We start from the raw sequence: 25,596 nt of genomic DNA, 5'->3' as shown, positions 1-25,596 counted from the left end.
ATTGTTCAGCTTCTGATGCCCAGCCAGCGAGAAAGCTGGAGGGACACAAGAAGTTGGGAGGGGACACAGCCAGGGCAGCTGACCCAAACTGGCCAAAGGGATATTCCATACGATGTGACGTCACATCTAGTATAGGAACTGGGGGGAGTGGGGGCGGGGAATTGCCGTTCAGGGACTAGCTGGGTGTCGATCGGCGGGTGGTGAGCAATTGCACTGCGCATCATCTGTACATTCCAATCCTTCTATTATTACTGTTGTCATTTTATTAGTGTTATCATTACCATTATTAGTTTCTTCTTTTCTGTTCTATTAAACCGTTCTTATCTCAACCCACGAGTTTTACTTCTTTTCCGGATTTTCTCCCCCATCCCACTGGAAGGGGGGGGCAGTGAGTGAGTGGCTGCGTGGTGCTTAGCTGCTGCCTGGGGTTAAACCACGACCGTGCAGCACCTGAGGAGGGGCTCACGGTCACAGACCCCGAGGAGCCGAGCCCAGAGAGCACATCCCAGCCATTTAGCCGTCTCATTTCAAAGACATTAAGTAAAGACAAGCCTGCCAGCTTCCCTAATAAGCTGTTCCAATATTTAATTGCCCACCATGATCAGAAATAGCATCTTATTTCAAGGCCTGTTTTACGTAATTTTAGCTGCCAGGCAACAGCTCTTTCCAAGAAGGCTGAAGTGCTCTCTGTGGTCAGCCGGGTGCGTCGGTGCAGAGCCTTCTCCTTGGCATGCTGGCCACACTGAGCTCCTGAACCCGGACCTCACGGGACTGAGAGGAGGAGGGTGAGCCGAGCTGCACTTTTTCCTTTTTTCCCACCCCCCCAAAACACATATCCCATTCCCTGCCTCATCACCATGTCCCAGCACATCCAACATGGGTAATGCGATTCAGCTTCTCTGATTGCAACCCTTCCTGTGATTGTGCAAGAGGATAGGAGCTGTCACCAACACACACGGTTATGTATGTCGCAGGTGCTCTCACCTATGCAACCTTTGCCTTCCTGCCAAAAAATTGGAGGAGGATATTATGTGACGGATTGTGTGACAACATGAGAGAGAAGACAAGTCCCACTGCTGGACCTCCCTACCTATCATTTCCATGTGAGATAAAAGCCACTTTTTCTCCTCTTGCAACACGAAAATAAAAGACAGCTTATGTTGGTTGAGTGCCATACTTCTGGACAGTCACCGTTCAAAGCAACGGTCCCGAGCAGTAGCTGGTGAGCCGCACAAGGTAACTCAATGTTGAATTTCATTCCTCTGGGCAAAACAAGAGTTAACTGCTGTCCTCTCTGCAAACGTAAAATGGCACCTACTTGGGCCCAGATGCCCAACTATAATGGAGACAATGAAAGCAATTCAACAGCCCTGGTTTACCTCATCTAATGCCAGTCCAAGTATTCCCAATAATTAGGCCTTTCAGCCTAGAAAGGCTGGAGCCACAGCTGCTTCCTATTTTCCCGAAGCTGTACAGAGCATTAGTCATTTCACTGGGGTTTTTTTATTACCGTGACTACAGCCCAGTAAGTGTGCCGCCAAAACCCAGACAAGCCAAATCAGGCTTAATTCAGAACGTACTTCGGGAGTTTGAAATGATCTCCTATCCCCCTTCTGAGTCCTTATTTTCCCTCCCCACCCAAACAGCCTGAGTCTGCCTGAAGAAATGTCCTGCTAGGTCTGCTTTCTCAACACGTACCGGGTCGACCAAAATGAAGTAGTGATTGTTGGCACTTCCACCCCAACTGTTATTCATTAACCAATCTTGGGAGTGACCTTGACACTTAATTAGTCATCCAGTCCTTCCTGAAGGCAAAGCTTTTCCCTACACTGTGCTGATCAGAGAGGGGATGGGGGATCATATTTAGCAAGCAGGAGCGTTGCTGTGATTTTGGCAGGACGTGAAGGGGAGCGGGTGTAACAGAGACCCATCTGCCCTCACCCACCAGCTTTGTTACCTAGATCGCTTTAGGGAAGGCTTTGTTTTTAGCTCTGGAGGCTCCAGGTTGTTCCCACTGTGACATCCAGCCAAGATGCCAGCCACCGATGTTTGGTTTCCAGGTCCTCTGCCCTCATCCAACAGCAGCATTTGCTCTTTGCAGTTTAATCTGTAGTATCTTAACCGAGTGGGGATGACCCAGCAGAGCAGCTCCAAGCCAGCAGTTGTCTTTGCTATGCAGTGGCCGCTTCAGCCCACGCTCATCGTGTCAACTTGTCTCCTCTTTCCGTGGTTGCGAAATGGTGGAAATAGAGTTGCTGGCCCTGGAAGTGGAAATTGGGTAGTCGCATATTACTAATGTGGAGGCAAAGAGGGGAGGTACAGCTGCTTTAGTGCCTCTCTCCTCGCTTCAGAGGTAAAGTTGTGTCTGTGTACAAGGAAGCAAATGTCCATCCCCATAACCAGTTTTTTTTTCTGGTGAATTCCTGCCCCAGAGGCAGTTGACTCATGCTTCTTGCCAATTTGCATTTCACCCAGCGCTGGGCAAAACTGGTTTGACTGAGATAGGAACTGACCCGGACATCTCTGTTCAAACCCCACAATGAACCCAAGCCTCTCAACATCCCCTTTTAAAAAAAAAAAAACGTTAGAAAAGTTTCTGCCCTTCCTGGTTTCAGCACAGATAGGAAGTTCTCACTCCATAAATACTGGATTTTGTGTCTGGGCAGGAGTTGAATTATGGGATCATCTAATTAAAAACCCACATTAAATCATTAATGAAATGAGCTGTCTGATTATATAAGACATATTCCTATTATTTCTAACTTGGCTAACAGCCGAAAGAAGCTGGAAAGTCCAAAGAAACAGCCAACCTTGTCTGTGCTTCACACTCCCCCCAGCTTAATGACTAAGGAGGAAGGGAGAGGCAGCATTTCCCAGAAAAGTGGGGACCAGCACTAATGGGCAAGTTTCAGATGGAGAAAGGAGCTCCAGGAGCAGAGCAGATCCAAGATCCCTATTTTGAGTCAAAGAGCTTTGGGTGGGAATCGGTAGAGCATTGCTGGCTTTCGGAGGGTTTTGTCCAACACGGCTGGCTGCGCTCAGAGGAATCTCAGCATCCTTTGGGTTAACTTTTCTGATGGGAGAGGTTGGGATGCTGGGAGAAGCAGGGAGCCAGCTGTGTCTCACAGCTGCCAGTTTCCTGCGCTGTTAGCAGGCGAGCAAGACGCCTGCTGCCTTCCACAGGGAGCCGTGTCAGTTTTGCTGAAAAATTTCTCCCCCTGAAGTCTCCCTCACATACAAATGTCTTTACTGGATTTGTTTTCAGGTTGTTCCTGTTTTGATGCTGGAAGGAAAAGCTCTAAATAAATTTAAAAGATAACTGAGGGAAGGAGGCTTCACTTGGGTTTTTCTTTGATAGGGACCTTTTGAATGCTGTATTAAAAGAAAGGAAAGGTCTTTTGGTTAAAGATCTGAACTGGGATCATGTTTTTGGCTTCAGTTCCTGATAGACCTGGACTTCACAGTAGGTGAGTCAGGACCACATTCAGAAAGTGTCTAGCTCCTCTGTAGACACTGAAATATCTTCCTGGATCTGCCTTTTAATCTGTGTGGGTCTCAATTACCTTTCTGGGAACTGAGACGAAAAATGTCTTTTTTCCTCCATGCTGTTTGTTGTCTTGCCTGGAAGCTCTCTGGAGGACCTGAGAGGGAGATGAAGGTTGGTGAATGTGCTCCTGCTGGGTTCATGAGGCTACATGGACTCAGTCTTCCACAGTCCTTCAGACTGCGTTCAGGAACGAGTGAGCGTGTCTGACTCCTGCTACCGAGTGCTGACGGACCGTGGGTGCCTGCTCAGTTAGTCGAGAGGTGTTGGGGATGTGCTCAAAACACCCCTGGAGGTACCTGCATCTCTCTACTGCCTGTGCAAGGAGCCAGGGACTGGCAGCTCTGGGCTGGGGGAGATCTGGATGGACCAATGTTCCTACCTAGAACAGCAATTTTTGTGCTCTTACTTAGTGTGCAAACCCTTCAGGAGAAGGACCATCGCTTCTTATGACTTCATGGTGCCAAGTGCAGCACGTCTCTCCATGCTCTCAGAACATGAGCAATAAATCCCACGCCTTTTGGCCGGGGATCATCTGTCTTTGTTCTTTTCTTTCCTCAGAAGAAGCTTCTTCCATGGCTTTGTGCAATAGCTTCTTTATTTTTCATCTTACCGTGGCTCAGTTGTTGTGCCGAGTCGAGGCAGCCATGGCACCATTCCTTCTCGTAGGCGGTTTCCTACAGCTGAGCAGAGGAGCGCAGGAGAGGCCGTGGCCTACAATCAGTGCAGCCTTTTCATCCAGAGACAGAGAATAAAATGCAGTCAATCAAGTTGTTGTTTTTAACGTAGTACAATTGTTCAGCCTGTCATGAGCAAATGCAAATCGGGGGAGCGCGCTGGCGAAGCAAATGAATGCAAAACGCAGAAATCAGTGAGCTGTGTTTTCTCTCGAAGCTGGACCTTGATTTGTGAGCAGGATTGACTCATACGGGAAAGGTTGATATGGGTCTTGCCCCTACGCAAGCACAGTCTGTCCCGTGGCTGCTGCAGCAGATCTGAGCTGCTCAGGAGGCACCGGCCATGCCCCATGGGCCCACCAGCTCTGCTGGGATGTAACCCATCGTTTTCATATGCATCAGGTTCAGGTATGATTTGCTTCAGGAGGTTGCCCTGTAAACAAGCTGGGTTCAGAAGTTGCTTCTTGAGCAAAACGTCAGCTATCCAAGCAGTAGGAACAGGGAGCATAGCTAAGGGTAGTCCTTTTTTCTTTTCACGGCTGGTAGATACTATAGATGATAGATGGGACATGTTCTCCCAACAGAGGGGCAGCCGGAGAAACCAAAAACATCTCAAATGTCCCCAGACACCTTTGTGTGGGCAACTGAAACCTGAAACCTACCTCTTCCCCATACAGGCAGCAGAGCCTAGGTTGCTGCTCAGCTACGTGTAAAGACAACGTCTGGGTCATCAATTGGATGGCTCCATATGCTCTGCTGACTGTGCTGGCTAAGTCTCCATTGACCTTTACGGAGCTGAGAGCCTGGTGCCCTGCCCTGAGATACCTTGCAGGTGTCTTAATTTAGACCTGAACCTCATCCTCAAGTGGAAGGGCTTCATTCCATAGGCTCCCAGTGCCCCAGGGTACCTGACCCGACCTCCAGTGGCTGCTCCAGGAGGGCATGGGTCTCCTGGAGGTTCACTGTTGTCTCTGCCACCCCTCATGCCATGGTGAGAACAAAGCAGTACTGATGTCAGGTCCAACACCCCGGCGAATCCTTTCCACCTATTCAAATAGGGGAAAAATAATCCCACACCGGAACAACAGTATCCTATCCAGGCTTTGCTGGGCTGTGATTCCCACACTTTGCTTGGTCCCCCATGAGCATGGATAGCCTGGGAATGCAGGTTCATCCCACCTAACTGTTGATAAGTACAGCTGTGCTCTCTTCATAGTCAGCAGAGAGATAGAGACACTTCAAGGTGTGGATTATCTATATTAAACCTCCACTGACAGTAAGAGGAACCCAGCTGATTAGCACACTTTCTATTGTATCCAATTATATAGATATTTTGGTTTTTTTCTTCCTTTCCCTTCTAGGTCAGACTGCAGGATGACAGACAGTGACACAAATCTCCCAACTATTGAGAGAAAGCTGGGACTGCAGATATGGGGCATAGAGGTATGACAAGAGGCAATGATGGCATATGTCTTCTGCACGTGTGTGTATATATGTTTCAAGAAAGAGATATCTTGAAGTAATCTGGGTGGGAAAAGAGGGTCTCACAGGTAAGATACAGTGGGAAACAGGAGACCGAGCATCTCCCTATGCAACTTTCAACATGTTATTGCTTTGGTTTCCCGCTCTGCAAAACAGGGATAATATTGACTAAGGAAACATGAATGCGGTGGGACTGAAGCTGTTCCTCCAGCACTGGAAGCTTTCTCACCCCTTTGGGAACCAATGCAAGGCTGCTTTAGCACACCAGAAATTAATTCCCTGTTTCACCAGGAAGAGGGTTTACGCATAGGTAACCTTAGTCTATACCAGCAGCTGCTGTGGGGAAAGCACCCATTTTTGGAGCAAAGGCATCCCATGGAGTCTATTTGCACTTCATCCTTGTCTTTCCCACTCTGATCAATGGGTCACTGCAAGGAGACATACTGCAGCCTGCGAGGTCACCTTCTGCTTGTGGTGATATTTGGTTTTGGAGTGGAGCTGGGCTGTGCTCCATTCTGCCTTTTTCTGACCCAATTTGCCAAGAACGTTCCCCTGCAATGAGAGGGGGCATAGACTGAGGTGCAGAGTCCCCTCGGGAGCAGTGGGACGGAGCTCCAACACATGTCTCCAAGTGGTGGTGGCCCTCCACAGGTCCCAGCTGTGTTCCAAATATCACAGGGTCTTTGCCTTTCCATTTCTCTCCGAAGCACTGTACTAAGCTTCTTTCCAGAGAATCTGTAATTAGAGACGAGTCGGTTCACAAGGGTCAAGCTGGTATGCCGGGAAACCAGTTAGGCCACCAGAAGAATGCATGTCTCTAATTCCAGGGAACCACAGAGCCAGTTCAAGCCCAGGAGCTGCATGTATACTGGTGGGTGGCACATCCAGGCACCTACACTGGGCAGGCCTGGCTGGTTAATTGTGCACTTGCACCAGATGAAGTGTGCCATTAGGGCCTGGAGGGGTGAGGGACACATCAGTGTCCTCAAGTCTGTCTTTTCTCAGCACTGCTGGTTGCTATGAATCCCTGGCAAAGTGGTTATCCTAACAAAGCTCTGAAAGTTATCCTTGAACTTATGGGTACTGAGTAAAAACCATGCCCCAAAACTAAACCTAGGATGAGATGTGCTCAGTCCCCTGGGAAATTCCCTACAAATGCAAGCTCTGGAGCACTTCAGCCTGACCTCCAGGTCTTCTTGCTCCAGACCTACAGGATTGCAGAAGGGCAAGGAAACTAAAAATACTTGTCAATTTGTCCAGGAAGCATTATCCTTTGCCCCTTCTCACCCCTTAGTACTTTTTGGATATCCCCCAGAAGTGGCTTTTCCCAGCTCACAAGCACAGCCTTGATTCCTCCTTCTCCAAACCCTGATTGTCACCTTAGTGTTTCGTGCACCCCAGCTGTCCTTTTTCACACACATCAACTTCTGCCTCTGAAGCTCTAGCAATGACCCAAACACTCATTTCTTTGCAGAATATGAAGATGGTTCCTGTACCTGAAAAGGCTTATGGGACTTTTTTTGAAGGAGACTGCTATATAATTCTGCACGTAAGTAAGGCTAGCAAACATTGGTCTCTTTGGTAGGCAACTGGTTCAACCCTTTTTGTTTAGCTCTGACTTGGATCCTAGGCACCCTCACTGGTGAGAGCAGCACTGTGGGTAAAAGTGGTTGTACATGTACGGTCACCATCTAATCACACACCTGAATTTAATGTGGCTGTTGCAACAACACTGTGTGTTTAGTAAATCAGAAGTCCAGAGGAACCATTAACTTACTAATTCATTAAAATTATTTAACTGAGTCATATCCAGACATGGCAAAATATCCAGTACATTCCTGGCAAACTAAATAAAGGCCTACATTTGCATGACTTACGGGAGTCTTTTGGGGGTGTGAGAGTTGGCTGACTGGAGGGTCTCATTTTCAGCAGATGATGTGGGTTATGGAGGTGTGCCACTTGGTGTCACACAAGCAGCAAAGAGGCTCTGCAGCCCTTCTCATGTCCCCATTAGGACACTTCATCTGTTCCTCCCAAATTTGGTCCAGACCTACTTGCAACCAGCTGAACCCAGGCTAGCCAGAAGCATGAGGAATTTCTGAGAACCAACTCGACTATATGGGCTGTTCAAAATGCCTTGTGTTCCTGAAGCTCTGTGGGAGGATGATGTGTTGCACTCAGCTCCCAAACTTCCTTCCAAACCTCTTCATCTTCACAGAGCAATCCAGGCCCCATTGCATCTAACAATGTCCGTACAGTGGAAACCAGAAGCGTTTCCCAATTCCTGGGTCTGAGTGTCCCTCCTGCAAACATCTCCATCAGTCAAGAGACAGCAAAGCCTCCACTATCCCACAGGAACCAAAGGCACATCCACTATACGTCAAGCTAGGAAATCAGGCTGAGATAGCGATGCAGAATGGGTCTCCTGCTCTAATTCACCCTCCACATGCCTTTATGCTACCTTTCAAGTGCTGAATTGATTTGGTAGCAGCTACCCAAAGACATGCTTAGAGCAGAATATGAGTGTTCTTGCAAGGAGCTGACTACAGATATCGGTATAGATTTTGATGCTCACAGGCTCAGCTTATGTTGCAATAGCTTCCCCAGGTAGAAGAGCCCTTAATCAGCCCACAACTCTCCTTTCCCCCTGCAGATGGGAGGGTAAAAATACTCATCTATGCATTCTGCATCTTGACTGGAGCCTCTCCAAACAAAGATAGTCCACAAGACAATGGGACTTTGATCATCTTCAATAACAGGGTATTAAACTGAGTGATTTAGCAACAAATTAATTAGCTGTGCCTAGAGGAACCGAGCTGTATTTTATTCAACTTCTTCTAGTGTGTTTCGCTGTGGTATCACTGCACAAAGCAAATAAACAGAACTTAGTGTCAAATCCAGTTTATAAAATGAGCTTTTATTACCTTTCCCAGGTGTCCATGATAGGGTTTAACACAGTAGGTGCTGAAAAATAACTGGCACAACTCACATAACAATAAGTGCACCTGTTCTCAGATCCCTTGCCTCCTCTTTCTAGGCTATTGGGTTTTTCTGTAATAAGATGAATCACAGCATGCACACGCAGGCTCACCTCCATTTGGAGTTACGTCTGTTTTGCAAGTCAGCAGGAATTCAGAGGCAGTTTGTGTTACTATGTAGCGTGATATGAGAAAGAGAGTGGGAAAGAAAGGATAGTATCTCCAGGCAAATAAATAGCAGTGTACATTACATTTAAAAAGGTGATCTATGAATCATAGAATCATTTAGGTTGGAAAAGACCTTTAAGATCATCAAGTCCAACTGTTAACCTAGCACTGCCAAGTCCATCACTAAACCACGTCCCTAAGTGCCACATCTACATGTCTTATGAACACCTCCAGGAATGGTGACTCCACCGCTTCCCTGCACAGCCTGTTCCAATGCTTGACAACCCTTTCGGGGAAGAAATGTTTCCTAATATCCAATCCAAACCTCCCCTGCCACAACTTGAGGCCATGTCCTCTTGTCCTATCGCTTGTTACTTGGGAGAAGAGACCGACCCCCACCTCACTACAACCCCCTTTCAGGTAGTTGTAGAGCGATAAGGTCTCCCCTCAGCCTCCTTTTCTCCAGGCTAAACAGCCCCAGTTCCCTCAGCCGCTCCTCATCAGACTTGTGCTCCAGGCCCCTCACCAGCTTGGTTGCCCTTCTCTGGACACGCTCCAGCACCTCAATGACTTTCCTGTAGCGAGGGGCCCAAAACTGAACACAGGACTTGAGGTGCGGCCTCACCAGTGCCGAGTACACTGGACACAGGACAATCTCTTCCCTAGTCTCTTTTAAATTTTAATATCAAAATCTACAAAAGTAGGACAGGTTGAACGCATTGATTTTTGTAATTGCAGATGTGCTCAGTTTTCCTTGATAACAAGAGTTATAAAAGCACATAAGACACAAACATGCTTCAGTGCAATATGTACATAAGCCACATAAATGGTCTCCCAAATCAGGTCCCTGGCTCCAGGCTGAAGCTCTCAGGGACTATCCTAAGGCTCTGTCCTTTCTCCCCTTCCCCAGGAGAAAGGCAGAACTGGGAAAGGTCCTGAGATAGGGCTCCATGGTTACTTGGTTTTGGCAGGTCTCACTGGCCAGCAATGTTGTTTGAAACACGCATATGGGCTGTGTCTTCATCCTGACTCGTCTTTCCCAACTCTTCCAGACCAAAAGAACCTCTCACGGCTCCGCTGTGGATTTGCATTACTGGATTGGCAAGGATTCATCCCAGGATGAGCAAGGGGCCGCGGCCCTGTATGTCACCCAGCTGGACAACGCGCTCAGGGGGAACCCCGTGCAGCACCGAGAAGTGCAGGGACACGAGTCTGAGACCTTCCAAAGTTATTTCCGCAACGGCATTATGTGAGTAGCATAAAATACCCTGCAACGAGGTGGGTTATGGTCCCCGGGGTTCCCTCTGCTTCTCCACATCTCAGAGCTATCAGCATCCCAAAAATCTGAAAAATATGGATCAGCACTGAAGTCGGTCAAAATTCAGAAGAAAAATTTCCTATTTTGAAAATTTTAGTTGTAAGCATTGAGTCTGGAACCGTGTCATTCTGTTCTACTGATCATTTTCCCAGATGTTTGCTGTGATTGCACCTCCCTTTTGTTCACCTTAGGGTATTCTTTCCTCTCCTCTACACACTTTAGATAAATATGTCCATTCAGGGCAGTTCAGACTAATATCCACAGGGAAAAGAAGTGCTGATTTGGCTCACACTGGGAGTAATATTCCTGTAGTGGAAGGAAAGTTTGACTCTGAACTTCTGCCATCTAAAAGATACTGTTGAATCCAATTCTGTGGTCTTTGCTCCCTTTGGGGTCTTTGGAAGGTGACTCCAACAGCTGTCCTCCTGGAGGACCTTCACTGGCAATAAACAGCTTAAGTGCCTTGCTTTTAAACAGCTGAAGAAAGCTCAGATGAAAACCCATCCTCAGTTAATACCCTGTATCCCAATCTGGTTTTTGATACCTCTGTATTGTGCATCTCTACAACCTTTCATGAGTTTCCTCAGGACTTTTGTGAGGCAAAAAAAGTGCTTTTATCCTCATCATAAAGATGAGTAAGGGGCAATGAAGGACTAAACTTCAGACCTTCAAAAGCATGTAGATTTAGAAGTCTATTTGGAAACCTATCTGCCTCTGAAATCAGGATGAGTTAGACTTCTTCTTGGTCTAAACCACATCCCTAAGGTCAAGCAGGAAGTCTGAGGCAGAATTAGAAATTAAACCAGGCTCTTTCCACACCTTGGCAGGTGGACTAATCACCAGACCATCCTTCTGTGGATATGTTCAACTGGGCCAAACAAGTCTAAAGTACTGTGAATCATTCACACGCCTGACCACGTTTGCCAATCTATTCCAAGCTATGATAAAATACATGTATTACCCACATGGCAAAATTATAAGACTCTTAGTAATCGTCGCTTTTTCCCACAAACGGCAATTACATTCTGTCAATTATTACTATAGTATGAACATTGGATCTGTTTTCTAAAATGGTATAGGATCTGTGGAAGTGGGTTAGCCTTGCCCAAAATCCAGTAAAAAGGCTCTGGGACTTCCCTGGGGGACCATGTCCTTTCATGATGTGATCGTGTCTTCCTTGCAAAGCTGCATGGAAAGGAGGGGATGGCATCATGCAGTGAGGCAATACAGTGCTAACAGCGGCTATTACAAAGTGTGTGTTCAAGGATGGAAGAACAAAATTGGTAGATTAAATTTGAGAGGACAGTGTCCTATACCTTTTTACAACAGCATTTTGTTCTACTTATGGCAACAATTTCCTCTCTAAGCTACTTTTAAAAGAATAACTATTTTGAACAAAACCAGATTTTAGCAAAAAGTCTGTTTTCTGCAAAATACATTTCATTTTTTAATTGAGTGTTTAGAGCATATTTCAATTCTGAGATGCCACTGCCATGGTTAATGGGATTTTCAGTTTGGTTGTGTTGCGTTTCCATTGCCATCCCTGACCTACCTGTTCATCTACACACCTTCTCCCAAGATGCACAAAAGCAACACAACACCCATAACAGGCGGATGAACAACGTGAGGAGTCATGGTTTGACCAGGGACCATAAACAGTAGCGTGAGGCAATACAGCATTTGACATTCCATTTCTAGGACTTTGAGATTATATTGGCTCTAAGTTTTTTGGTTGTCACCAAAAGCTTGAGCTGTTCTCAGAGGGTAGAGGGAAAGGCATTTTCTAACCAGCTCTAACTCTTTATTCCCTGCTACACAACAGCTACAAGAAGGGTGGAGTGGCTTCAGGATTTAAGCATGTGGAGACCAATATGTACAACATCAAGCGTCTTCTTCATGTCAAGGGGAAGAAGCATGTGTCAGCCACAGAGGTAAAAAGAAAAGCCCTCTCTTCTTATGGATCATTTCTCCTTGCCTCTACTCCTACACCCATTTTCGACCAGGTTTGCCTGCTAGACAGCTCATCAACCCCTACTACAGGATTGTTTTGAAGACCTTGCTTGGGCATTTGGTATTATTACGAGAGAAGCCATTGAGCTCTGAATAGCTGAGTGCTACAAAAAATGAGGATATCATTGCAGACCAGTTCTCACATCCCCAGGGGCAAGTTTGCAATGGCTGTGACTTGTCTCCTGCAGCTCTTGTTGTCCCCCCCCTGGTTTGCCAATTTCTTTAATTTCCTCATGACAGGTAGCACTTTCCTGGGACAGTTTCAATAAGGGTGACGTTTTCTTGCTGGACCTCGGGAAAGTGCTGATTCAGTGGAACGGCCCCAGCTGCAGCATTGCTGAGAAATCCAGGGTGAGTACAGACCTTTGGTTTACTAGCAGTATTTTGTGATGCCTGGAGGGGAAAAAGAAAAAAAACAAAACCAAAAAAACCCCAAAAAACCAGCACTCAGTGTTTGCACAGGGAAAATCTCAGTAAAATCAGCAATACACAGATAAACAGAGAAGATCATGGTAAATCATCTACTTGCCCATCTGCTGGTATCAGAGGCCCAACAAACTGCTTTGCTCCAGTTCAGACCTGGCCTCAGCTTGGGTTTCATGGACGGCCGTGAGCACATCAGTAGCTCCAGCTCCAGAAAGGCATCCAGCTCCTCTGCTTCTGGGGAGGTCCGTCTCCATCCCTCTGTGACCCGTAGTTTGCATGATGTGGGACTAAAAATTCAGCAGCACCAGTAGGTTTAGCTGCAGTAACTACCCCATAGGTAGATGAATTTTCTTTTTTTTTTTTTTTTTTTACAGAATCACAGGGAATTCCAGCTTGGTCAGTATGAGACAAGCAGGAATACATAACCCAGGTGTTGATAGGTCAGATCCATAGCTCTTAAGGCACTTTGCAAAGGGGTCATTATCCTTATTTTACTGATAGAGGAACTGAGATACAGAGATGTAATAAAGCAAGATATATTAGTGGGTTATCAGCAAAGTTGGTGGCCTAATTTGTAGCCAGTCATTATTAAAAGACAGGTGGGACTGCTCTTCACATGATAGTGCCTGATGAGCTAGGAGATGGGGAAGCTTCGCAGGGAAGGCACTTTTCCAGGACACAATGGCTGGAGAAGATCCAATGGAGGGTGGGGAAGAGACAAAGAAACTCTCAGGACACAGAGAAGGGGGAGCAGGTAGAAGGAAGGCTGCTGTGAGGAAGAGGCCATGGTTCATCTCAGGCCTGGCAATCAAGCAGGTCGTTTCCTAGGTCTAACAAAGAGGGGCCCCTTTCAAAGCTATTGCGGTAAGAGGCATGGAAAAAAGAATTCAATGGAAAATGGAAATTTCAGTCTACTTAGATGCTTGGCATTTCAAGCTGCTTTTTTTACAGAAAACATCCACGGGTTTTGAATACTTGAAAGATTTAAATGTAAAATGTCACCACAGGGTACCCAGGGTCCTGCAGCTCTGCAGCATCCAGCTTCGTTGTCCTCAGCGTGCATGCATCTCTCTCCAGACCATCTCAGAAGATATTTGGACCTGCTCATGTACAGTCACTCATAGGCAACACCTGCTGTGGCTACTGTGTGCCTGTGCCCTGCGGGAGCGAGCACCCGGAGTGACTGTAATAAGCAATATTTTCCTGAGAGTTAGTTAATAAGCAGGCGTTATAGACATCCTCTTTTTTTAATAGCTAAATTTGGAGGACACTAGAAGCTTCAGAGCTCTGTGGTAATCTGGCTTGGACTATTGGTGCTTAGTCATTGCTGTAGGTCTGAGTCACGCTGAATTCGTTGTCTGGATCAGGACTTACCCCCCGGTGATCCTTGTGCAGGGTCTCGTGCTGGCTCGCAGCATCAGGGACAGCGAAAGAGGTGGCCGCGCTCAGATCGGCATTATTGACAACGAGAAGGACTCCCCAGACCTCATGCAGATCATGAAGATGGTGCTGGGTGAGAGGCACGGGGAGCTCCGAGACGCCATCCCCGATGCGAAAGCAGACGAGCTGCAGAAAGCAAATGTCCGGCTCTACCAGTAAGTCCAGGGATGGGCTGCAAACCCTCTCCTTTCTCACGGCGAGTGCTGTGAAGCTGACTCTGCTTGGTGACTCTGTCTTCCAGTGTCTACGAGAAGGACAATGACCTGGTGGTACAGGAGATAGCCACCCGACCCCTGACGCAGGATCTGCTCCAGCACGAGGTGAGAGAAAGCCGTCAGTCCTTACAGCGAGAAAAGGATGCTGTGGCTTGCTATATTTTCAGCTGAGCACCTGTTTCAATGGTATACCCTGTTTCCCGAAAATTATCAGCCCTTCCAACCATTCAGGTTTATCAGGTGTCCTCTGAAAACAGGACAGCTTAGCCCTACTAAGTGGCCAGAAGTAGGTGGTGCGTTGAAGCTGCTCTAACGAGAGATGGCAAATTGACCTTCTCAGCCAAAGATGACATTAGCTTGGCAATCAGAGTCAGGGATTGCTGTGGGCCAGCAATATATTCCAGATGGAAATAAGGCTTCTCAATACCTGATGTTCAGGGATAGCCTTCCACCTGCAGAAATCAGAGCAAATAAATACTCTGCTCACAAAATCATGAAGATACGTTTTCCTGCTGTAGCAAGTGGCTGGTTTCAGTGACCCACCCTGCAAGGAGATTCCTTACAGACCCTCTGTTCAAAGGCTTTCAGAAAACAGAATAATATCCTTCTGGCTAGAATTTGTCAGAGAATTGCTCATGCTTAATTCTCTGCAGTGCAAAGCAGCCTGTTCCAAAACAGTGTTGTGCTGCAAGGCTCCAGCTCCCTTATTCACCCTGGTGTCAGCCTTGTTAAATCTCAGTCTCCTTCTACAGGCATGCAAAGCTTTTGCTTTTCTTGCCAAAGTTCAGTCTGAAAAACGAGAAGCCTTTGGTCACGCAGTGGTTTGTCAGTTTGGAGCACCAACTCTCTGCAGTGGAGACAGGCTGCTCAGCAGCCATCGCATCCCCTTTGGGTTCGGGATCCTGCTGCATCCACAATAATGCAACACTTTTAGCTCCAGATCGGGGACACAAAATAGTCATGCAGAAGATGTCTAATTTGGACTTTTCCTGCTCCTTTAGTAGCAGTTTTGGCATAAATGAGCACCACCATCAGCAGACTGAGGATGATATTTCAGCATACACTTCTCCTGGAGCGTTTTGGAGCTGGTGTTTCCATTGGTTTGGGAAAATCTGTCATGAGATGGTAATGGCCAGTTTTGAGCAATGCCTAAGAAAAACACATATTTTAACTCATTACAGTTAAAGGGCAGCTGCCTGGGTCAGGTGTGCTCACAAAGTCAGCATACTCATGAACCCTTGCACTGTAGGGTTGATGGTAGTTGTAGTCCATTTATGAACCACAGTAAATTCATCCTCTGTTGCCTCTGCTAATGATTGCACCAGGGTTAGAGCTCTGCAAGGCAAGGAAATGAGCTAGATCTACATCTAATCTAAATCTTCCAGAAGGATCCAACCCGAATAGGCTACAAATTAGGACCTCTGCCTGCACAGAGTTTTTTTATGTCTGTTTTTTTTGTTTCACCTCAGGACTGCTACATTTTAGACCAAGGTGGGTTTAAGATTTACGTCTGGAGAGGAAAAGCCTCCAGCCTGGAAGAGAAAAAAGCAGCCTTCACTCGAGCTGTGGTGAGTTGTAATATAGTGCAAACAATGTCGTGGGAGGTTGACTAAGTGCTAATCTAGATCTGACCACTAATTACAATTAAGTGTAGGTCTTGAGGAGCTGGCCTGTGTAATAGCAGAGAGAGAAGTTAAACATCTAACAGAGGCGTGATGACGTAAACACAAAATTGTTAGTCACCAAATTGCATTAGAACTAAGACCTGCCACTAAAACTACGAAGAAATTTGTTAAAGAAAAGAAAGTGTAAAAGAAAATACTTTGTTACGCAGTAAATGGTGGATTTCTGGAATTTGTTGATTCAAGAGATGGTGGAGACAGAGAGTATCAGCAGGGTCGAGATGGGATTAGACAAATTCATGGTCGAGAGGTCCATAAACAGATATTAAAGGGGCTCTTACATTCTCTCTAACATCCATGACCCATTATTGTGGATGCTGGGGAGAGTGAAGGGATCACAGCCACCAAGCTCATGTGTCACTAAACGGCATCTCTTAATGCCACTGTCCCAGGCCCACGGACCACTGCTCTGGCCCTGAAAGGCATCTCTTGTGTTCCCAACCAAGAGTAACGCCTTGTGCAAGTCAGTGGGGAACTTGATTACTTGGGGTCTCTGGAAAAGCCAGACCTTTTATGTAGGTGCTACAGGCCTCAACTGCAAGTCCATTACAGGCAACAAGTCTTTTTCACAGCACCAATGGATCTGGGCCCAGGTTCTGCATGTGTCCTTGTTTCGGCTGGAATAGAGTTAATTTTCTTTCTAGTAGCTGGTATAGTGTTATGTTTGGGATTTAATATGAGAAGAATGTTGATAACACACTGATGTTTTCAGTTGTTGCTAAGCAGTGTTTAGTCTAAAGTCAAGGATTGTCCAGCTTCTCAAGCCCAGCCAGCAAGAAGGCTGGAGGGGCACAAGAATTTGGGAGGGGACACAGCCAGGACAGCTGACCCAAACTGGCCAGAGGGGTATTCCAGACCATGTGATGTCATGTCCAGTATATAAACTGGGGGGAGTTGGCCTAGGGGAGATCACTGCTTGGGAACTAACTGGGCATCCGTCAGCAAGTGGTGAGCAATTGCATTGTGCATCACTTGTTTTGTATATTCCAATTCTTTTATTATTGTCATTTTATTATTATTATTATCATCATTATTATTGCCTTCCTTTTTGTCCTATTAAACTGTCTTTGTCTCAACCCATGAGTTTTACCTTTCTTTCCCGATTCTCTCCCCCATCCCACTGGGTGGAGGAGAAGTGAGTGAGCGGCTGCGTGGTGCTTAGTTGCTGACTGGGGTTAAACCACAACAGCCTGTGAATTTGAAGATGATACAGGGCTCTTCCACTGGGTAGAAGAAGATCTGTTATTAACTGCTATTAATTCAGATTAGTGAACCTGAGGCAAGCACAGGGCTCACATTAAGGTAGAGCACACCAGCATAGTGCCCTGGCACCTATGCCGCTCCTCCAGATGAGCTGCCATGCAGTTAGTTATTTTCTGGCAGAGCATGCCTCAACTCTTCCTTTCAGAAAAAAATTAGCCTCGAGGGAGCCTGAGCAAGTAAGGCATTTGGTAGGTTTTTTCACAAGTTGGCACGTTGAAGTAAATGCTACAAGGGAACTTAGCTTTTAATTCATCTGTTCACTTATGTCAAGACCATAAACGGCCTCATCTTCAATGAGCTCTCACTAGGAGATACTGAACTTCAGTGGCCCCACCTTCAACCAGCCAGGTTGAGACACCCAGCCAGGGAGACACCCAGCTCCAATACCAATTGCACCTATTGTCTTGGAGAAGAAAAGCTTAGACAAATTTTGCCTTAAAACTTATCTCGCAGTCCTCTGTGCTCCTTTCAAAAGCTTAACTCGGATGCTTTTTAGTAGGCAATCAATCAGCTCTGCAAATTCTGGCCCTGAGCTACACATGTAGAACAAAAGATATCTCTTTCTTTCAGTGTGGCAGGTGGGAGGGATGGGAAGACCATCTGCTCCGCTTTTCCCTGGGGGTAGTGTGTGGCTGCAGTATTTACAGCAGAAGATGAATGCTCAGAAGCCCACAGCCAGGCTCCTTTCCTGAACCACGGCTGTCAGCACTGTACCTCCAGGTCATCCTGGAGCCTGCAGAGATAAACATGAGAGCAGTTCCCAAAAAACGAGCAATGACTTTGGCATTGTGGCAGAACACAGATAATTTTCTTCCTTCTCATATTGTATCAAGCACCTCTTTTGAAGTAGTCTTTTAGCTCAATAGTAGTTCTATCGCAAAGAAATAATGTGGTTTTAGAAAAAAAAAAAGAAAAAAAAAATAGAGATTTGTGAGTGTTTAGTCCCTTCAGAACACACATCATGCTCTGGGGTACTTAGCTGGCTCCATCCCTTCACTACCCTGGCATGCATGCTCTCTATCATACTACAGGGAGGACAGTCTCCTTGTTTTATAGAGGGACAAAAAGGTTGGAGAAAAGCAAAGAACTGAACTAGGCTCTTGGGTCATGGGCGCACCCCACCACTGCTCCCTCCAGTCCTAGATCCATCCCCAGAAGCCATCAATGGAGCTGTCTGAGATAGAGGAGGAAGAGTTTCATTAGACCCATTGAGTGAGATTTTCTTCAAGATTAAGGTGCCATGTAGAGATTAAGTGTCGGATGTGACCCAGGCGACCAGCCTCTAGGGTTAGGGTTCAGTCCCCTAAACACAGAAATAAACATGGATACTACAGTGAGAGCTTGTAGGCATCTCTGTTTGTAAGTCTGAACGCAAGTCTTGGGGTGAATCCTGCCCCTTGGTCATGTGTTCACTGGAGGATGTTCACTCTTTGGGCTCTTTCAGGTCCACATCCCTCTTCCCATGTGTGTAAAAAGCTCCGTGTGTCCCCACTAATGTCCTTTTTCAACCCCACTAGGGTTTTATCCAAGCCAAAGGCTATCCTTCATCCACCAACATTGAAGTGATCAGTGATGGAGCAGAGTCAGCCATGTTTAAACAGCTCTTCCAGAGGTGGACGGAAAAGGATGAAACGCAAGGACTGGGCAAAGTCTACACTACTGGCAAAATTGGTGAGCATGTTTGTCCTGGATTTGGCTTTCCTACCTGTGCTAAGCCACAGCTGAGGGAACATCATTCACATTAACTGTCTCCTGCCTTCAGTATCCTGAAAATCTAGTGCACATTCTTGTCACACCTTGTATTTTCCACCTTCTTCAGTAGATGCAAAGGATTTGGGAACTGAACAACATTCAGAACTGCTGAGGCTTCTTATATGAACTAAACTGCCACTTATTCCAAATGTAAATGTTGGCAGAAGATCACTTTCATCTGAAAAATTGCATGTAAAATTTCACACATGCAGAACTTCCTAATTTTCTTTATAAAGGGCTAATACTGAACCTGATAAGGAAGTGTTGAACAACATTCTGCTTTCATTTACACTGGCATCCATCCAAGACCCTCCTGACATCAATGGAATTATTCTGTATTTACACCAGGTGTAAACGGTGCCTCAATTTATCACACTGCTGAAGTGAATATTACAATGCATTAACCCCAAAGAGTAAACAATACTGAAGAGAGAGAACTTGTTGATGAATGGTGGGATGGTGACAGAGATGCTGAATGTCTCCATCAATAATATCCTGAGAGCCGCGAATCTCTTGGCTTTGCAAGTTCTCTCTTTTCTCTCGACCTCTGTCTTTCTCTGTGCTGTCCATAAATACTCTCTCTCTTTATCATGAGCTGGAGAAATGTAGCCATTTTATTTCTGAAAGCAACATTTTAAAAGGAGGTAAATATGTATAGATTTGGAAAACAATTACGAATTTTCAGTCAGGAGACAACTAATATCTTTACCAGCCAATCATTACTGGAACGCGCTATATGGCCAGTTGCCAGCCTGTAACAGATCAACACTGGAGTGTGTGAGCTCTTGCATATTCCAAAATCAACATTGGCTTACTGGTGGCAAGACTGACTTCTTGCAACGGCGGACCAGGCTTTTCTCGCGTCTATAACGATTGCATGTGTGCGTGAGGGTGATGCAGAGGGTTTGTATGTAACTGTGCATTCACCGGGTTCTTGGTTTTTTTTCTGCTGGTGCATGCAGCCAAGGTGGAGCAGGTGAAGTTTGACACCACTCAGCTCCACGCCAGACCGGAGCTAGCTGCTGAGCAGAGAATGGTAGATGATGCCTCTGGGGAGATAGAGGTGAGAGAGCTCCTTTCGCTGACAGACGATGCAGTTACCAGAGCGTTTCCAAACGCCTCTGCCTTTTCACACGCAGCAGCTGTACGGAGCTGTGGAGAAGTGCCCACCTATCCTCCCCAAGAAAGCGTGGTTTCAGCCAGAGCAACCTGCTTGCCAACTTTAACTAACGCAGCAGTTACAGTAGCTCGGGGGCATTTCTCCTCCAACCCATGGCCTGTGGAGCAAAGCAGTCACCAAGCTGACCCCTCTCCTGCTGTGTGCATAGGTCATGAGGCGATACAGTCGATTCCCTTCTCACCCTGTCTCTCAGTTAGGTCCATATCAACCAAACTTGTGCAGAGCAGAGGCCCCTCTCCCATTCTTGTGGCCTCCCATGGAAGATGGAGCTGGTTGAGAGAGGGACTGTGGGGCTGAGAGGGACCTGGAGGCTGCTCCTCCTTGAGGGCTACAGACTGCTGAAAGTCCATTAATGGCATATGTATTGTGGCGGTCATTGGAGAGACCGGACTTTGCCAGCAAGCACTTAGTCAAGCTGGGGGAACATAGGCTGGCGTCTGGAGGAGAGGGGAAGGTTTATCTTTCCAACTGAAGACCTGAATTTCAGTGGTCTGCTGGCAAAGGGGCTGCACTCCGTCTTCACGTTGACTCCACTGCTGCTCACCGAGATGTTTCTTTCACTAGGTGTGGAGGATTGAGGACTTGCAAATGCAGCCAGTGGATCCCAAGACATATGGGCAGTTCTATGGGGGTGATTGCTACCTGGTCCTGTACACCTATCTGAGATCAGGCAGGCCTCACTATGTCCTCTACATGTGGCAGGTAGGTCAAGACAAAGCAGAAGGGGCTGTTCCCAATCCAGTTCTTCCCAACCAGAAGAACTCACACGCCCTTTGCTCATTAGTTGTCCCTTGCAAATAGCCCAAGCTGTGCTTTGTAGGCAGCATGGACACTCTGAGCCCAAGGTGGCATCAGACTGAGAGCCAGCAATGTCAGACAGAAATAGTGAAGGATGATGTGACTTACAGTGCTGAGGTCAAACTTTGCAGTCTTTCAGATCGTCCCTTAAAGCCTGAGCTCCTGGAGACACGTGAGTATATGAATATCTCTGCTTTCCTTTTTAAAGTATACTTACCTCCCCTGGAATGCAGAGAGAAGCTTTGAAAATGGGATGCTAAAGCCTCCAAAACCAGAATGCAAGTGAAATTTAAACATCTGGTCGTCTTAACTCTGATCTCACGATATTATATGCAGGGCTTGGGATTGGCAAGATGTTACACCGTGCAGAGCTTTATACCCTTCACCTCATCACGTTACATGTGGCATCTCTTTCTTCCCCAGGGTCGCCATGCCTCTGTGGATGAAATCACCGCCTGTGCCCTCAATGCCATCGAGCTGGACAAAAAGCATGGGGACGAGGCAGTGCAGGTGCGCGTGACGATGGGCAAGGAGCCCACACACTTCCTGGCGATCTTCAAGGGCAAGCTGGTCATTTACGAGGTAATGTAGCTTTGTGCGCATGGGCAATGGAAGGTGCAAGAACCAACGATGGCTTGGCAGTTGCGATGGAAATAGTCCAGGAAAATGGGCTTGTATTCAGGAAAGGAGCCTGCCAGGACTGCATGGGCTGGCAGATGGAAGTGGTGGAACATTTCTACTACTTCCCAAGTAGTCTGAACACCATATGTGTAAACACAGTCCTGGACTGACCCAGACTCAGCTGTCCACCCCTGAGCTCCAGCGTTAATGTGTAATGTTCTTTCCAACTCTATCCCAAAATATTTTGCGGAGTTACAATACGACAATCATCCTCTAAATTACAGATACGACTATCCAGAAAGGGTCCTCCAAAATATCCTACAGTTACGTGATTTGAGTTGTCCCTGCCTGAATTATATCACATTAACTACTAATCCACTTCACTTGCTGCTTTGGCTGTCAGCGTCAGTGGTGGAGACATTGCAAATGGCTGGGGAAGAGGGAGTTTGCCCTCAGCTCTCAGTGTTGGTCGCACCATACAACTTCTATGGCAGGCGTTCAGCTAGGCTGAGTGCAGCTGGAAATACGAGTCCAGCTGCCTTGCCCAGTTTACATGGCAAATGCTTTGCAGACACTGAGATCTGTTCACATTGAACTTGAACATCTTGATGGGAGGTGGGAGAGACTCGGAATAACCAGGGAGAAATGTGGAAGTTATGACATGTGGGTTTTATTCTGACCTGGAACCAGAAGGTATTTGGATTTCCTCACCTGCTCTGTGCAGGACCGTGGTCCATCGCTGGAGCAGTATGGAAGGTTATGGCCCCAAGAGCCTTCTTCCTCAAACCAGCTGCACCCTGGGTTTGCGTGTCCTCCTCACCTCCCAGTACCATCCTTCCCTCTGTGTCCTTGCAGGGCGGCACGAGCCGGGCTCAGAAAATCACGCCCGAGCCGGCGATCCGCCTCTTCCAGGTGAGGGGCACGGACGAGATGAACACAAAAGCCACGGAGGTGCCAGCCCGGGCCTCCTCGCTCAACTCCAACGACGTCTTTCTGCTGTCGACCAGCCAAGTCTGCTACCTGTGGTGCGGGAAGGTGAGACTGCAGTGAGTCCAGGGAAGGCAGCTGAAGGGACCCAAAATGGCTGATGTGGGGCTTGAGCCTCCGACCTCCACTGAGCTGTGGGCAGGTAGCCCATTAATTTCGATAGAGCGAGGTGCACCCAGGAGAAGGCTCTGTCTGTGGAGGATCAGCAGTAGCACAGCCCTCTTGCTACAGAAGTAACCCATCTTGGGATTCACCTCACCTCATTTTAGATGTACCTACAGCTTTCAGCTGAATAAAGCACCCCAAGTTCTCCAGCTGTAAGAAATTAGCCAGCATTAGAGCATATTCATTTATCCTGGTTCAGTCGTGTGTTTCAGGATGAGATTGTAGATCAAACCGAAGCAGAAGGGTTGCCCAGAGAAGTTGCAGATGCCCCATCATTTCGAGTGTTCAAGGCCAGGTTGGATGGGGCTTTGAGCAACCTGGTCTAGTGGAAGGTGTCCCTGCCCATGGCAGGGGGGTTGGACTAGATGATCTTTAAGGTCCCTTCCAACCCAAACCATTCTATGATTATATGAGTTTTGGTCTAGATGCCATTGGCTGCGCTGAATGTCCCTTCAAGGACTAGAAATGGATTCTGAGTGACCAGCTCAGATGAGACCCTCAAAAGCATTCAAGCAGGTCTAAAACTCTCCAGAGGAGGGTAGGACCAAGCCAACTTTTCCCCACAGATAAGTTTTGCCAGGCTGTCCCTAACTCCACCTCAATCTTACGTCCTGAACACAGGGATGCAGCGGAGATGAGAGGGAGATGGCAAAAATGGTAGCTGACATCGTTTCCAAACGGGACAAGCACACCATTTTGGAAGGACAAGAGCCCGCAGAGTTCTGGGAAGCCTTGGGAGGCAAAGCACCTTACGCCAGTGAAAAGAGGTAATAGTGACCTGCTTGTTCCTCTGGGCTTGGCCAGGCAACATTAAGCAAGGGATCAAAACTTTGCAGGAAGGTAAAAATAAGCACTCTGATACTGTGTCCTCACTAAAGGGAGAACGAGGTCAGAATATCACCAAAAGCTTGGTCGGAAACCACACCAAGATGTCTCTTTCCTAGGTTTTGGGTCAGGCCTTCTGTGAAGTAGGAGCTGCAGATCCAAACCCTGCAGACAAGGGTGTGCTACATCCTCCTTTTCCCACAGTAAATCCATCCCATATCTTGTCATAAGGGCTACTTGAATCCCATGCTCCATTTCCAGCTATTATTGGGTTTATGGGCAGCCCCAGAAGATTCATGAAACTAAATCTGCTTTTGAACAACCTGGATTTCTCCAGCCCTCTGGGCAGGTGATGGGTTCCTCTGCAACCAAATGATCTGATGTGGCTTTCACCTGACATCAGGCTCATCTCCACAATGAAAGAAGGGTTCTGCTTTTGCCCTCTTTGGGTGGAGAAAAAGTTACCTTTAAAAATTGTTAAAATGGTCCAAGAATCCCGAGACCCGACTTTGCTGACTTTCAGGCCCTCAGATGAGCGTTGCCATGTTCCCACCTCTTCCATCAAGGTCATGACAAGTAGCGGCAGGGCCCTGCAGTAAACCACAAGGGAAAGGTTTCCATCTCTCTTGCTTTTTCTTTCCCTGCCATGCATGAGGAAGGTTTCAAGAGCAGATCACACACTACCAACCTCGCCTCTTTGAGTGCTCCAACCAGACGGGTCGATTCATCATGACAGAGGTGGTGGGCTTCTGCCAGGAAGACTTGGATGAAGATGATGTCATGCTGCTAGACACATGGGAAGAGGTCAGCACAGACTCCCCTTCTCCCCAGACGTGTTTTCAAACAGGTTATGGCTTAATTGGTTTGAATCCATCCTTCAAGGTGAAACCAAGGGTAATATCCCTTCTGCCCCATCTCCAAACCCTTCACGATGCTTGGGCGCATGTCCAGTCCTTCACAAAACACATGAATGAGGTAGTATTGCTAGCCCCGTTTCAGAAAGGAGGAAACCAAGACACCTGGTCCCTGCCTTGCTCCAAGTTGAGAAGAGCTGGACCTGCTCCAGTCTTTGCCAGCTCCTATAAGGATGTGGCACCCAGAAACCCTCCCCCTCATTTCCCAGCACCAATGGTGACAACTTGCTTTAGACTATCAGAAACTGTCTCCGGGGGCTTTGCTTTCTGAGGCCATTGGAGTTTTGGCCCATGCAAGGACTGAGTTTAGCTACCTTGAAACGTACAAGAACTGTTTCCTGAAATATTTGTGCTTTATGCCTGTGTCAAAAGCAAAATCTGTCTTGGCTGGGAGTAAATCTGGGATCAAAATCCCAGGGAACTATTGGGAAACAATATTTCCAGTCTTATCTCTGCTCCAGTTGGCAGGGGAGAACAAACAGCCATGTCTGCACAGGTCTTAACTACTCGCTGATCTTCAACACCTTCTGTCCTTGCAGATTTTCCTTTGGGTTGGCAAAGCCTCCAACACATACGAGAGGAATGAAGCAATTGCTTCGGCTAAGGAGTATCTGAAGACCCATCCGGCAGGGAGAGACTTGGCAACTCCGATAATACTGGTGAAGCAGGGCTATGAACCCCTCAACTTCACAGGATGGTTCAACGCTTGGGACCCCTACAAATGGAGCGTAAGTTGCTGGAAAAGCCCTGTGGTGTGCACGCGTGCTCAGCGGTGCTTAAAGGGTGTTATTGTCAGTGACCATATCCTCTGTGGTGCATGGAGCGAAACCTCGCTAGGACATTACCTGAGCTTCATGCCTTCCTGGTGCTACCTGAGCAGCTTCTACTCCTTCGCCAGCAAAAAAGTAGCTGGTTTTGGTGAAACTGAGGCTTTTGCAAATATAAGTAAATGTGCTTGAATTCACAATATTCACATTTTTATTTTAAAAAAGGTTAGGTTCCAAATCAGGTTTGTGATTTCAGCTAAAAATGGGTTGGGACTGCTAGTAGTAAAACCAAGTACAGAGTGAAAACAGAAGCACCCCACGTCATAAAGAAAATTGAAAAAAAAAAATGTTCATTTTTTCAAAATGCAGTCACAGAGAAAAATT

The 25,596-nt window shown here is 47.0% G+C and overlaps 1 protein-coding gene across 4 annotated transcripts in view; it reads left to right on the top strand.

The window, feature by feature from the left end:
- The window catches only part of VILL (villin like), a 39,005-nt gene that overhangs the window by 7,731 nt on the left and 5,678 nt on the right, over positions 1-25,596 (top strand). For 3 of the 4 annotated variants that reach the window (XM_030010309.2, XM_030010310.2, XM_041122719.1), the window contains 16 exons: positions 5,583-5,664; positions 7,178-7,252; positions 9,902-10,098; positions 11,990-12,098; positions 12,418-12,528; positions 13,999-14,198; positions 14,285-14,363; positions 15,728-15,826; positions 18,721-18,874; positions 19,918-20,018; positions 20,700-20,837; positions 21,357-21,515; positions 22,410-22,589; positions 23,328-23,473; positions 24,191-24,335; positions 24,985-25,173. In XM_030010309.2, the coding sequence (XP_029866169.1) occupies positions 5,583-5,664; positions 7,178-7,252; positions 9,902-10,098; positions 11,990-12,098; positions 12,418-12,528; positions 13,999-14,198; positions 14,285-14,363; positions 15,728-15,826; positions 18,721-18,874; positions 19,918-20,018; positions 20,700-20,837; positions 21,357-21,515; positions 22,410-22,589; positions 23,328-23,473; positions 24,191-24,335; positions 24,985-25,173 (2,164 nt within the window). Of the gene's footprint in view, positions 1-1,139; positions 1,237-5,582; positions 5,665-7,177; positions 7,253-9,901; positions 10,099-11,989; positions 12,099-12,417; positions 12,529-13,998; positions 14,199-14,284; positions 14,364-15,727; positions 15,827-18,720; positions 18,875-19,917; positions 20,019-20,699; positions 20,838-21,356; positions 21,516-22,409; positions 22,590-23,327; positions 23,474-24,190; positions 24,336-24,984; positions 25,174-25,596 lie in introns of those variants that run through there. The other variant, XM_030010311.2, reaches the window with a different exon arrangement.

This window comes from Aquila chrysaetos, chromosome 3 (assembly GCF_900496995.4).
Source record: "Aquila chrysaetos chrysaetos chromosome 3, bAquChr1.4, whole genome shotgun sequence".
In the NCBI taxonomy this organism is placed as follows: Eukaryota; Metazoa; Chordata; class Aves; order Accipitriformes; family Accipitridae; genus Aquila; species Aquila chrysaetos.
This window is presented reverse-complemented; position numbering and strand designations above follow the sequence as displayed.